The sequence below is a fragment of the Phaethon aethereus genome (genome assembly GCF_964289735.1).
Source record: "Phaethon aethereus genome assembly, chromosome: 4".
NCBI classification, from domain to species: Eukaryota; Metazoa; Chordata; class Aves; order Phaethontiformes; family Phaethontidae; genus Phaethon; species Phaethon aethereus.
In genome coordinates, this window is record NC_138578.1 from 26680395 (window position 1) to 26695533 (window position 15139).

Sequence of the window (15139 nt, forward strand, 5' to 3'; positions counted from 1 at the left end):
TCACTTTAGAGCCTTAAAAAAGCATGAAGCTTGTCTGCAAAGCAGTGCTCTGGAGAAGTTAGAGGTGACAAACTGAATATGTAATTTCAGTGCGTGCTGAATGACAGCATAAAAGCTCTCTGTGAGGTGCAAGATGTTTTTAGCGCTCTGCATTTGAACCTTAGAAGATTAAGGAGGCTAAGTCAATATTTATCTTAAATTCCCTTCTTAAATGTCCTCATATACACACATGACAAAGCAAAGAAGGGCCACTCACATTAACAGAGGTGGGGCAAATTAATACCATGGAATTTTGTAACAGGGTTTTTGAATACTTAGTGCAAAAACTCTCAGCAAAAAATACAGAGTTAATTCTGCGCAAACTCCTCAACTCCAGCTGCCGCCCCAGGTTTCGGGAGCCGAGTTGCTCCCTAGCAAGCCACAGGGCGCCCTGGGCTTCCTTCTGTGGATGTCGCCACACGGCCCAGCGACTTCCTTGCTACAGATGGGCCCCGGACGCAGGGACGGGGTTTGGCCGTGTTTCGTCGCAGCAATGTTTGCAAGTGCATAGAGCACAGTGCACGATATTAAAAACAGTGATCAAGGATTAATCCGTCTCCTCTCCCAGCAGGCAGTCACGCAGGACTCTCTGACCGCATTGTCCTACGCCCCAGCAGATCTTCATTTTCAAGTCATTATGCCTTCACGTTTTCCTTCATCCTTCCTACTCATAGGACCTCTCAGACTTCTTAAAGCCAAGAGAAGCTCAGAGGCAGATGGGCTTCATTATTTTTATAGGTACACGGCTGAACCTCCCAGGAAAACTTTTTTTTGGCGCTACCATTTTATTTTTCGCCCTTTACAACAGCAGCCTGTGACTCACCTACTACTACTGTCCAACCAGCTCCGCGTCGGAAAAGCAACACAACGCCTGAAAAACAGCTCACGAAGCTGTGAGGACGGAGGCGCACGGCGGCCCGGCAGCGAGGCCCCGGCCCGCTGCGCGGTTCGTTCCCGCTGCCCCCTCAACCGCCACCCGCGGCAGCTACTGCGACTCCTCCCCGCCCCCGCCAGCGGCCGCCCCGCGCGTGAGTCACCGCACCTCCCACCAGGCAGCGACGCCCCGAGGGCCCGGCCCGCAGCCTCCCCGCTCCCCAGGCCCTGGGGCAGCGAGGCAGCAGCGGGAGGGCCCCGCAGCGGATCCCTGGAGCCCCTCCGGCTCCAGCCCGGCCGGGGTGACGCTGCTCCGGTGCTGAACTTTCCCCAAGTTTTGTCCCTCCGCGACCCTGCCGCCGTGCCGAGCCCCACCATGCCTCAGGGCGGCCCCGGGGGGAAAAGGCAGGCGAGGCGCCAGCAGCCGCGGAGGAAAGTTCCGCCTGTTCCCGACGCCGTCCCGCGGTGAACCTCGCCCGCTCCCCGTCTTTACCTGAGGCGCTGTGGGCGGCGGGCAGCCATCCCCCCTGCCCCGCGCTGCCTGTCCGCCCAGCAGCACCGGGGGCTGCCGCCTGCCCGGCGGCCAGCCGCCTCGCACCGCCCGCCCGAGCCCCGCCAGCATCGTCCTGGACCTCCTCCTCCTCCTCCGGCGGGGCCCGGGCCGCCTCTGGGCGCGCTCCGGCTCGGCTCGGCTCGCCTCGCCTCGGGGCGGGCGGCGCTGGCTGCCACGCCGGGCGTGGGCGAGCCCGAGCGGAGGGCGTCTCCTCCGGCGGCCGGGGTGGTGTGCTGCGTTTTTTCTCTTCTTCCCGCCAGCCGCCGAGGAGAGGCTGGGCTGGGCTGCGCAGCGCAAAGCAGCTCCCTCCGACCCGCACGACGGGGCAGCCGGGCGGCAGCGGGTGTCCGTCCGTCCCGGGACGGCAGCCACGGCGCGCTGCGGGCGAGGTGGCGGCCCTGGCTCAGCTGGGCAAAACCCACCGTACACAGGTGCAGTCCCCCCCACCCCCCTTCTGCATCTTTCTTCTTCCTGCAACTGAAAACAGCTTTCAATAGCTGTATTTATAAATGAGATTAAGGTAATCTTACGTCAACGCCCGCCTTTTCTGTAGCTGAATGCTGCCTTTTTTGAAGAACAGGACTATTGCTTCCCGCCATATTTCAGTGGAATAAATGCGTTTCTGGTACCACAGAAATAAACAGAAAAGCACAAAAGAAAAACGTTTTTTTACAAGAAAGTTCTGTTTACAGCAGTAGAGCAATTAGCAAGGCTTAATCCTTTTCTAGTCAGTCATTCGTTTGCTATCACCCTACCCCACAGAATCTCCATGCCCACAAATGCGGGTTTTCATGTTCCATACAGGCCACCGAAGCTCATCGGACCCATGGCATTACACCAGGGAAACACGGGAAAGCGGTGTATCCCTCTGCTTTCTCAGCCCTTTGTGATGTGCCTCCAAAGCAGCACTGCACAAAACAAAACCAACTTTACCCGGTGATGATGACAAAAGGATCTGTAGAAAGTGGGCTGTTGCAGATCTGAAGGGAGTGTCACCATCACGGAAAAACCTCCACAACTGATTGCACGCTTGACGGCTCCGGGGGACTAAATAAGACCCCACTTGTGTCCATCTTTCAAGCTCTGGAAAGGAAACTTCATGCAGCTGAGACCATGGAGCCATTCATTTCCATTCCAGGGTCACTGCAATCTATTGAACTTAGTACTGTCCCAGGGGACAGCAGCAGAAGAGAAGCTGCACTGCTAACTGGCAGTGACTCCCAAAGGCGATAACTTGTGACACAATCATAATTTATATTTATCATAGCAAATATTCCTCAAATTTTATTGGAGTAATTTTCCTTTAGCCAAATTAAGAGTTAATTTCTGGATTTGTGTAATTTAAGTAAATTATATTAATATCTGCAAAGTTGCTGAAGGTGAAATAAAGGATTAAAGAGTTAAGTACGTTAATTCAAGATGGAATATTTATGGTTTCATCAAGCAGAGGTAACTAGGTCATGGTAACTGGCTTTTTTTTACATACTCTTACCACATAGAGAAGGTTTTATCAAAATTATGTTCTTTTGGGAGGAAAAATCAGTGTCAGGAGTAGAAGAGAGATCATTTAGTTTTGGTCATTGTTCAGTGCTACACTTATTTTCTGTAATTTATTTTAAAAGGTCAGTAAGGAGCAAAGAAGCACTGCCGCACACAGTGCCTTGTGGATATTAGCTTCTGCAGGGGAACTGGGAATCAAGACTCATGTTTTTATCCCCAGGCCAGGAGAAACAAGTTGTTTGAGTGTAACCACTAAAGCAAGGTCTGGCCCTGAAGGCTGTTCAAGGGATACAGCTTTTAGGATGACCTGCTAGTTCCCAAACTTTTGCCCTTTTTTTTTCCCCCCTGCGCTTACAATGTAGTTGGTAACAAGGAGTTAGATTATGTTCACTTGAAACTAGTTTGGAATGAGCTTTCTTCTTTCTGTGAGATGCAAATTAATCTCTTCCCTTGTGGTATCCATGTGCTCTGCCGAAAGGGAATGGCACTTCAAGGAACGGGACTTACCCATGCACAGCATCAGGGTTCTTGTCTTCCTATTACACACCTGTGACTGGCCTCAGTTCCAGTAAGAAAATGGTTAGGAAAACAAGCAGATTATTACAGACTTGAGACTTATGTTCCAAGTCATATTCTCAGGGACATTTTTAAAAGAGGAAACTACTAAAATAAAACCAGATGGAGTTCTAGGGAAGCGTAAAATTAAGGGGGAGTAAGAGGGACCCTGGCCACAGTGTTTCCAACTGGTGAAGGGTGTCTCTCATAAATCTCAGGGCATTCGTTTCAAAACTATTTCGAGGCAAAAAAAACCCAACACAAACTTCAGGGTAGGACAGAAGGACACCAATGATCTTCTGAATTAGAAACTTCTTCCCTGGGCAAAATACCACACGCTAGGAGAGCACCCTAACTCCAGGCATCCCTCACCAACTGGACTGTCAGAGGCACAAAACTGCAAGTGCAGAGATCTCTACTCTCGCCCCAGGAAGGAACGTGACCGAAGGTGCCACGCATCATATTCCAAATAGGTTCAGAAGTGGAAGGCACACAGCCTAATTACAGGGTAAACATCTTCATTAGCCAACACTGTGAGTCCGATGACAAAATTAATCAGGACCCCGATTATAGGATGATGTTCCCATCACTCAAGGAAACAACTGTGCTTAGATGTAACTTCGGTTGTGATTACAGGGAAGTCCTTTTCCCCATCCTCTGTCTGGTTTCCTTCATCACACTTCTTTTAATGCTTCCTTCTTTGTTCACCAGTACCTTTCCAGAATTGGAGGGTAAGGGAGAGAGAGCAGAAAAAACCTGATGACAAAACTGAAAGTCCCCATTTATAAAACAAAAAGAAGGGCAACAAAAATAGTGAGGGGTCAGGAGCACAAGTGTTATGAGGGGCGGCTGAGGGAACTGGGGTTGTTCAGTCTGGAGGAGGCTGAGGGGAGACCTTATTGTCTCTTCTCCCAAGTAACTAGCGATAGGACAAGAGGAAATGGCCTCAAGTTGCACCAGGGAGGTTTAGATTGGATATTAGGAAAAATTTCTTTACGGAGAGAGTGGTCAAGCATTGGAACAGGCTGCCCAGGGAGGTGGTGGAGTCACCATCACTGAGAGTGTTCAAAAAATGTGTGGGTGTGGTGCTTTGGGACATGGTTTAGTGGGCATGGTGGTGTTGGGTTGATGGTTGGACTTGATGATCTTAGGGGTTCTTTCCAACCTTAAGGATTCTATAATTCTAAAAATACCAAACCCACAGAAGATAGCTTGAAGCTCTCCCCCGAAGGCAGTTCTATGCCATCCTCCCTCAGCAAGCACGATCTCCTCCTCCCACTTCCAGCATCCACTGGAACAAAACATTCCAGTGTATCTTACTTGAAACCCAATAGCTAGAGATTTTTCTTTTAACTATGACATGCTACAGTCCAAAACAGAAAGTATAATGGAATGGAATAAAATTATGTGATATATCTTCCAAAAGCCATGTCTCTACTGAGAGATTAATCTCACACCAGGTGATGAGAAGCTGCTGCAAAATCTCTCTTCTTCAGCAACAAATATGAGCTAAGATCTCGAGCCTTGCTTGCAGAATTCCAGGTAAGACCCTTACAAGCCATTAGTAAACAGCCTGAATTTTCCCAAAAGTCACAGAATCATAGAATTATTAAGGATGAAACACAAACTCCTATGTTTTCTTGAAGAGGGGAGCATATAAAGTTCTTTTGTTCCTTCTGGACATGGTAACAGCACTGTGGCCATTAAATGTAAAGACAAACTTTTTCACCAGGGAAAACTACGTTCCCTCCCAGGGCAGAGAGAGCAAAAATCTCTCTTCGAAGTATAGAAGAGCTCATTGCAAAATGTTAGCTCTGCCACTACTAATACACTAATCCTCCTGCTCTAGTAAAGCAAGAGTAAGATGAGACCTGTCACAGACTCGCATAGAACATAGACTAAAGCTCTCTATTTTCTATAGAGCGGTGGATCATACCCATAAGATTTCCTAAATAAACTGCTGGAAGGTGTGACACCACATAGGAAAAGAGCTGGACTCCAATTACACAGATGAACTCTTACTCAAGGAATGAGAAGTGCTGAGACTAGGTGGAGGATCATAAATTACCTCTTATCACAGAGTTGCCAGGCTGTCTAAATTGCACCGGAGCATTAAGTTGGTAGAGCAGAGACATGAGTTATTATAGGGAGGCTGCATCATCCACAAGCAGCATTTTTTCCTCACTCTTCTAAAACTTTTTACTGTGTTTCCTTGTTTGCTTAGGCTTTCTTGTATGCTTCCTCTTGCTTGTAAATTTACCTTTGATGCATTGTAAGCATAAATTCTTACAAAAATAATTATCATATTTAGGAACTTAATACAGGAATGACGCATAGGATCACTTGATAGGCACAAGTCTCAAAAAACTATCACAGCTAAGCAGTAAGCTATTATTCACGTTGGGATTGCAGACACAAACATGGCTTGCACCGGGCAGGAAATCAGCGCACAGAATATGGTTCAGAGCCTATCTCCCGAAAAGTTTCAGATGAGGAAAAGAGGGAAAGGCTGCGGCTTGATGTTTAAATTGACCCCAGCACGATAACGCAGGCCAACTCACAAGGAATTCACTTAGAACAGCATCTATGGCAAAGATTGCTGTTTGAGTACATTAATTAATATTAAAAGTCGCAAGTTCAATGTTAAGTTTGTTCTAGTTATGGAAGCAGCATATCAGTTTTTAATTTCATATTCCTCGTACAATTTTAGCAGCCCATTAGGCCTTTGTGCAGCAGGTACCAGCTCTTCAGTGAGGAGCCTTCCTTACAACCCCAGGGGAGCGCAGGGTCCCAAAGTGAAGAATCCCTTTCTGGGTCTCTATCACTAACATCTTTTCCAGGGGATAAAATGAAGTTTATATTCCCCACGCCTCACGGTGCAGAGGTGCTCAGGACCTTGCAGGAGCAGCCAGCTGAAACAACAGGAACGGTTTGCACGGGGCGATGTGAATGCCATAGGCATACTTTGGAATTTTGCCGAGAGTTTATTTGGCTGCCCAGTTGGGAATACGCGTGTCTCACGACAAGCAGTGGCACGACTGCTGCTGCTGCTGGCACAAGGCGGGTGGTGGGAGCGTGCGGGGACGGGGCAGAGATTCCCCTTGCGGCATCACTGCGCAGGGAAATCAGCCTAAGCCACAGGGAGAAACACACAACCACACACCCAAAAAATACGGGCAGAGATCTCCCGTTTAGGGTTTCCTAATTCTGGAGCTATTCCAGGCCCAGCTCCTGCTTAAGGCAGGACGGTCTGTCAGCAGGGAGCAGTAGCAGGATGGAAAAGTTCAGCTGCTCCCTCTTCCCTTGATACACCAGCCGCATCGCGCAGAGCTTCAGCCGGTTTCAGGCTCTAGCTCCCTTTGCACCAGTCTGCCACAGAGAGCGAGCTCAAGTCTTTAGCTTGGCACCTACAGTATTAAAAAAGAGCTTAGAAACCCTATATTTATAGAAGTGATTTTCCTCACTCTGGCAGTCTCAATGACCTGCGCTACACCTCTGAATGACTCATGGCTTAAAATGTCAGAACATGTCAATTTAATGTCATCAGTGTGGGATAGGAAGCATCAACTCTTCAAAACACAGCACAGGACAATCCTTGTCATCAGGGGTCCTCCGTGAATCCTCTCTGTGAGTACTCAGTGCCAGTAACCAAGAGTTTGTAATAGCTAGGCACAGCTTGACACATTCACTCAAATCCACGGAAGAGACCGTGGAATCAAGGTGAAAGAGTAAAACTGAAATAAAGAAACACTTTACAGTCCAAAAACTGCAAACAGCAATAACAAACAACTCCTCAAACATAAAGATTAATTATACCAGAGGAAGTCATGCACACCTAAGTGCACAGGTTCTTTTTGTTTGTTTTTGTTAAGTCAGAGAAGAAAGATTATTCTTTATGTGAATGTGAAATTAATTTCACATTATTCGTTAAGAATTAACACCAGAGCTGAGCACAAACTCTAGGAGTCACAATCATATCAATTCTAAAAATCCCCTTTTATGCACATATTCAGGGACCTGAGCATCCACTCCAACCCCACTCCCTTCCCAGGAAATTATACTCCATTCCCTTGTTCTACAGAGCATGTTTGTGCAAGCATTTTGTGGTAATATTCTTTGTTTGCGTAACAGTTCTCCCTCCCTTTGAGGTGATACCACATTGCCTGCCCTGTTATTGTTTTAGGCTACGAAAGAAAGACTGCCAGGAGCATGGCTGGCTTCTAAGCCATTTTACGTTTGATTCATGTAAAATTCACAAGTTAAAGCTGAAGGACATTCCTAGATGTCCCAACTCTTGCTTCAGTAAGTCCTGCAGTCCTGCCTAGACCTTTTGCACAACATGTACAGTTTCTACAAGATTTTGGTTACTTCCAGTTGTTTTTTTAAGGCATGTCCCAAACTCTGAAGTAAGGAGCCAAAAGATTCTTCCTGGTACCTTCGGAAACTGCCACTGAGGAGGGAAGATAGTTCACAGGTTTTGCTTCTGTTTTGTTTTTTATACTTCTCCAGGAAGCCACATAACAGAACTTACTTTTTATAACACACACTTATTTAAAGACCCAGGTATTACTGTTAACAAAGTCCACTGTAACAAGAAATTAGGATAAAAGAAAGAGTAGAAAAGGGAAAAGGCTGGTGATACCACCTTCATGTAAACCAGTTCATGCAACACCATTTGCAATACCTTGCATAGTACCAGGCACCCTATTTCAAGGATAGTCCTAGCAGGGGGTGTGGGAAGACAGATGAACACCATCAAAAATTTAGACATATTGAGAAACCGAAAGCCTTAGAAAGCAAATTAAGTAGAAGACACAACAGTGTATCAAAGAAGGAAGGGTATAGAGCAGTTTGCTATCTCCTCTTCTCCCCAGCACAGGAAGCTACAGAGCCTTCAGCAACTTTCAGAAAGAAGAAGATTACACTTTTCTCCACAGGTGATTAGCTTGAATAATTTCTTCTAATGAAGAAGATACTGTTTGCAGTCTAAGGTCAACAACACTCGGTTATCCTGATTAGCGAAAGTGCCAACAGGGTTTCACACATTGAGCTTATCTCTAAATACGTAAGGTAGAGACGCAACTCAGGGTAGGACAACCTGTGCACGAGGGATTTCTCACATTTCACCCCGGACCATCTGATACCAGTCACTCTTAAAGGAGACGGGATAAAGGAGCGGGTGGATGGGCAACTCCGCACGATGATCTAGCTGCAGTTTGACAACGACGGACCCCTTGTGTGTAGCTTTTCTCAACGGCTGCGTTGCTCCTGCAGAACCGCTCCATCCGCACTGCTGGAGATGTCAGTTGTGGTTGCAGAGGCACCTTCCACTCTTTTTCCAGGAACTTAAACTTTCAAAACACGTTTGAAAGGCTGAAAGGTTTCATGCTTGCTCTCCAAGAATAAATTACGTAAATAAAGAATTTTTTATAATAAGAAATAATAGTTTGGATGGGGGGAAAAGGGGAAGCTTGGCAACTCAAATAGCTTTTTATTTTGAATAAACATATAAGGCACTTAGAAGTAGAGCCGTATCACAAGAAATTGCTAAACTTGAACATCTGGATAGCCAAAGTACCAATCTTTCAGAAGCCATGCACATGCCCGGCAAGCTGGATGAAGACATCCAGCACACATACCAGTGGTTCCACTGGTTCTACATTTACTCGTGGCTTCTCCTAAGCTCTACTTCGGATAATGAAGGCCGCAGTCAGCCGCTGAAGAGACAGAGAAAAGCAGAAAAAATTCCTTAACTACAGGTGACGACTAGACATTTTATTCTTTTTTCATCAGGTGTTAGTAACATTTTGTACTCATAAAAGCCGAGATTTACAGCCTGTAGAACTTTTTAATAAAAAGCATCATATCTACAGAAGTTATCAACAAAAGACAGTATTTTCCTGAACATGATTTTTCTTCCCCTCAATGACATTCTAACATAAAACAATTTTTCAAACAATTTATAAGAATAACATTTCCTATGGCTAGCAGATTACCAAGATGGTTAATCATCACCAACTCTTCCTCATGCTTGAGGATTCTTGTGCCAGTAAAAACTTCACTCAAAAATCCCACAGCGCCTTAGTGTCTCACAAGCAGAGACTTTCTGCTCATGTTGATAAACACAAGAAAGAAATATTACACTACTTGCTAGCCAAAGAGTACTTCCTTCCAACACTCTTGACCTTTTTAAAACTGTCACTTTTATTTTAATGGTAACATGATTAAGGGTGTAATTGGAGATCTGCATTTGCTGATGCCTCTAGAGTAGTGTTCTCTTAACATCTGAAAAACCAAATATAACCCACATATGTAGCTTTAAAGCAGAAAATCATAAAGGTGAAGAGGTGCAAGAAAAACAAGGTTAAACACTCATTCTCCTTTTCCAAAATTTTTTTTTTTTTAAATCAGGTTCTGAAATATTTCCAGTTCTGCCATCTCCTCTATCTTCTGTAGAATGTGCAACTGCTAAAATCTTGTGCATGATTGATATTCCTAATTAGGCAGCTCCATCACTTTTGCTAAAGACCTTCAAAGGAACATAAGAAGTTCTGTAAAATATTTGATATTTTCTGGTTAACAATTTAAAATTGTAAAATACATCAAAGGCTGTGCAAGTGGAAGTCAGTAAGAATTCAGGATTGCATCATAAATGGAAGAAACATCTATAATGTGGTTATTTGAATTTTCATTGCTTTTGTAATAATCTCTTTTACACAGCACTAATCATGTGAGAATTCTCTTGCTACACTCAAACAAGTAGGATACTGTTGGATTTTTCAGTAAAAGGCATCATCAGTAGCTTGCGAGGAATAACAAAAGGTTCTCAAGAGAGACTTGAAATCCCAGTTATTTGCAATAGTTGTAACCACGCTTTCCAGATTTCTGCATTTAAATATAGTATCAGTTTAAGTAAAGGCATGCAAGGCTGCTAGAAATCTGGGGGTTTTTGTGAGTTTTTTTTGTTTGGTGGTTTTTGTTTTTTTTTTTTTAATTCTAGGAACAGACAGGGAAAGAAATCAATAAATCATTCCCAACACAACTGTACCAAAAAACCTATCATGCTAAATCTCAGAATTATCTGGGTCCAACAGGCATTATTACTACATTCTTCTTTAGAACTTAACCCTTGTGATTCTGAAAGTGATTGTATTCTACCCCCTTTATGAAAATCTGAGAAGCAATAGTGTATGTAGACACCCCTCTATACTTTTTTTAAAAGCAGGGTAAACTACCAGAAATAAGCATAGAATCATTAAGGTTCGAAAAGACCTCTAAGATCATCAAGTCCAACTGTCAGCCCAACACCACCATGCCCACTAAACCATGTCCTGAAGTACTACGTCTACATATTTTTTGTATTAAAATCTGAAGAACTGCTTTTAAACAAAAAGTCATTAAAGTAATTTTTGACAAAGTAACTGACACATATTGGGGTATTCCACAAGTTCATGGCCAGTTAGAACCTCAGTCCTCCAAACTCAACATTACTGAAACCGGCTGCTAAGCTGTTGCAGGGTTACATCCTGCCCACAAACAGAATACAACACAGACAAAATATACTCTAAAACTGAAATTAAAATGAGATCTTTCAGGACTCTTACATATGAGTTAATACTTCTAACTACAGAAATCAGCGATTGAGATTGTAATTATTCCCTAATAACCCACTTCTGTCCCATACCTTGAAAATTTTGCATAAAATTCTTAAAATGTATTTGGCCTGAAAAGATGTAAGACTCCACATTTAAAATCACTGACAAGCTCTTAACTCTCAAGATTACTAACAAGTGATTCTGACGTTTTGAAAACAGCAGTAATGACAAAAACACCTCTTCAGTATCTGACAAAATGTACAGAACACCAAAGCCAAACAAAATCACCTGCACCTGGTCTTTTCCCCATTGCTGTGAAGCTCTACACCAAGATTAATGAACAGGCTTACTTCTGATAAACTCAAGAACAAAATGCAGAATGAAGCTTCGTATTAACTCTCTGGGAGCTGCATCATGTGTCCTACTGTTGCAAGAGCTTCCCAGACTGCAGTTTCTCCAACAGGAACTCCCGCACTACTTCGCTGGTAAAACAGGTACAAGATGCTGCTTTTAGAACCAAGACATGGAAAGGGACGCCCACTGTCAGTGTTTAAAATGCTGAGAATTTGCACTGATCCCCCAAAGGCTTACTTAGCTGGAGCTAGGAAACATTTTGCCCAACAAATCTTAAAAATTCTAATAAAACAGGCATCATTCACATTATGCAGTGTTGAAAGTGTTTTGGGAAAAGTTCAGTCCCTAAAACAGCTAAAGATCTCCTTTGGACAGTTTAGCACTTTAGACAGATACGAAAGCATGCCTCATTCTCTCCTCCAAGATCTTACTCAGTAGGGAAAAAACTTGTTGAGCTTCACGGTGCATCCCCTGGTAGGGATTAATCTTCTGGTGTGTATCTTCTGGTACAGTGGTGCAATCCAAACTATCGTAAATAAAGCTGTCTTTTAGACACTTTTGCCATGCCTGCAGGTACTCTAATGTTCAAAACACTAAAACTGATGCCCTAAGTCCTGAGATGTTTCAAATTCAAGATACTTCTCTGAAACTGTCTTTTTAAAATTTAAACCAAAGTTCAGTCATAATGGAGATGTGCTCTATAGTTAGTAAAAAAATAACTAGATCTCTGTGCTGTGTAATAATTTTACTGAACAAATAGCTCTCAAGATGTACTTTTAATAATTTTTATATACAAAAACCATAGAAGAATAAAGCTTTAAGTAATGGTTTTACAGACTATGTTGCAATTCATCATGGCAGAGTATGTTCCCAGATATTCAATACCAAGATAACAAGTCAGAAGTATCTATCATGGGGCATTTGGAATTGTAACAAGCCTTTCTCATCTTTGTAATTGTAAATGATTTTTCAGATGTCCCACTCTTCAGCAGCACTTACCTTTCACCCAATACAAATTAATCTACAAACAAGTACTGAAATCCTATAGGTCTGATTTAGGGACAACATTCAGCATTGCCTCAGACATTTATTACATGATAAATTAATTTACTAAATGGAAAGTTTCTCATAAGTAATCTTCAGGTAACTTAAAGACATTTAGTTAAGGACAACACACAAATATAAGGTATCTTCTCCAAACAATGAGTTTGTGCTAACATGCAGAATAACACCACTTGCAGAATTTAATCACTGTAGCTTTTAAAGTATTTGCAAACTTGACTATTTGATTCAGGAGCTATGGCAGTTAAAATGCAATGTTAGCATTTTCAAGGCTACTTTAAAACAAAATGTAATCATACTAATCATAATTTATTTTTTTGTACTTCATTATTTCACTGTAGTCACATTTCAATAAACCAAACAAATAAAGAGTTTGGAATACTAAGTATGAGTGATTGTGCTTTATGAATTATTTTTAATGTGCCTCTAAAAAAACAACCAAACCAAAACCATCCCAACTTAAGAAGCAAATTTAAAAATCTGGGTTAAATCTATCAAAAAGCCCAAACCATTGAGTTACCAAAACATTAGCAAGAACAAGGTTTCAGAAAGATGCAACAGTGTGATTACATTTTGAATTTTGACATTTTAAAGCCTTTAGTTTCACTTATGTAAGGTAATTAATTTTTACACCCCCTCTATTTTTTTTCTTTAGATCACAGCAGAAATTAAGTCATCAAGTGTGAGTGAGTGATTACTCATGCTTCCTCTAAACGGCAGACAACACAAGTTACAGAAACCTGGGCCAAAGACTACAGTAGTTTACAAACTTAAAACAAGGTTAACAGATATGCCTTCTTGAGGATAATACATAAGAAAAGTTTTAGGAACTTTATATCAATATCCCATTTCAGACTATGCAGTATTTTCTCCTCCCTTCCAGAGGTCTGTGAAATAAAGTGGTAAACATGTTCTCTTCAATATTCAGGTCAGTAAGAGTTTAGTTGCAAAAAGGTTATACTTGCATAAATATAAAAACACATGAAAAAGCAAAATATTTTTAATTAGTAAGCCAATCATAAATAAATTCACCTAAAATTAAACAGAAGCAGCAACTGTGTTCCTTCTACATGGATTTTTTTTTTTTTTTTTTAGCATGTTTTAATAGTCAACTTCATTGTCTAGCCTGGGACAAAACAATTCATCATTGAGTACTCAACAGTTCTGCACACTGAGCTAAGTCTTTTTTTTTAGATACATTTTTTACATTTTCTTTACAAATGTAATATTTATGTACATTATATATTTTATTTCTACAATTGATGTACTTTACTGAAACTCTACAACTTTCACAGGGAATTCACTGAAGTCTTTTGTAAATATGAATCATTCCTTTTAAAAAGAAATTAATATAAACAACCAACATACATCACTGCCCTTTGACATCTCTGTTAAGAATTTGGATCTGGAAGGGCTACTATAATAAATGTAAGAAAAAAGGCTTTACCTAATTGTACATTTTGTTAAGAAATATCATCCCACATAGCTACATAAATTCACCAGCTTGCAATAAACAGAGCACCATACCGCTGCACAACTGGAAACGTGTATAAACCAATCTAAAGTTTACTAGTGAAACAACTTCATCACCCCTAGCACTTTTAGACTGAAGTAAGTCTGCAAAATTCTTTTGGAAATGTATGCTTCTTCAGCTGTAAAGCTTCCAAAACAGTGCTGGTCACTGTATATTGTGAAGAACAAACATCCACTTTTGTAACTCCCCATATGCTCCTCTTGCCCCATGCTTCCATCCGAAGTCAGGTTTTTTCTTCTATTTATTCCTTGTTCACTTACAAATCTGCTGTTGAATATTAAGTAAGAATTCATAATATGAGAAAGCTGCTTCTGTCCGATCCTCAATTAAATGCTGAAAAAAATCTGTTTTGGCAGGGTTCTCATCTCTGAAAGAAGAGAGGAAGGTATTTTAGTCCAAACATTGAGCAAAAAATCCACTGTGAATTCAAGCAGAGGCATAAGTTCTAATGAATTGCTTATTGTCCTTTGGAGTCTAGATTCAGTCCAAAGATACTACAATTGCAAATAATCCAAAGTTTAGAAAAAACCCTGAAGTTTGTAATGCACTATCAAACAGCAGCATCTTTTTAAGTAGTATAAAATGGTAGAAAAGTGGGAAAAATTCCATTTAAACTATCTTGTGGAAATAGAAAAATTATTTTGGTTTAGAAGTTAACAAATATGCCGGTTGCAATAAATTCTGAAAGGCCTAAATTAAATCCTGATAAGGATTAAAAAAAAAAAAAAAGAAGGAAAATTTACATCTCTGGTGACATGTAATCTCAATCCCCTCCCCAGTCTTTCTTAGCTAGCAACAGAACAGAGAAGGTAAACATGTCAAAGACCTAGTATCCAAAACCACTGGCCCAATAAAAATTTGCGGGGACACAGCAAATATTTGCTGGGACACAGTCCTCTGTGCTGGTGTAGTGTGCAGTGAAGCTCTGATATTTACTACGGTGTCAGCACTACTTGCAATTCAAGCAGCAGCCCCAATGCCAACAGTTGAAGAGCTTCAGTCCTACGTTTAAACATTATCTATCTGAGTAAGAAAGTCATCATACTCTCTAAAATGTGACCTGCCATCCGGCTC

The 15139-nt window shown here is 42.1% G+C and overlaps 2 protein-coding genes across 2 annotated transcripts in view; both read right to left on the bottom strand.

Moving 5' to 3' along the window:
• MCUB (mitochondrial calcium uniporter dominant negative subunit beta) overlaps positions 1-1704 on the bottom strand; it is a 51140-nt gene extending 49436 nt beyond the window's left edge. The window contains exon 1 of the mRNA XM_081999015.1: positions 1406-1704. Within this exon, the coding sequence (XP_081855141.1) occupies positions 1406-1534 (129 nt within the window). The 5' untranslated portion in view covers positions 1535-1704. The remainder of the gene's footprint in view (positions 1-1405) is intronic.
• Positions 1705-13438: 11734 nt separating this feature from the next.
• SEC24B (SEC24 homolog B, COPII coat complex component) overlaps positions 13439-15139 on the bottom strand; it is a gene marked incomplete at its 5' end in the record, with an annotated part of 46827 nt that continues 45126 nt past the window's right edge. Inside the window, one exon of the mRNA XM_081999161.1 lies at positions 13439-14432. Within this exon, the coding sequence (XP_081855287.1) occupies positions 14318-14432 (115 nt within the window). The 3' untranslated portion in view covers positions 13439-14317. The remainder of the gene's footprint in view (positions 14433-15139) is intronic.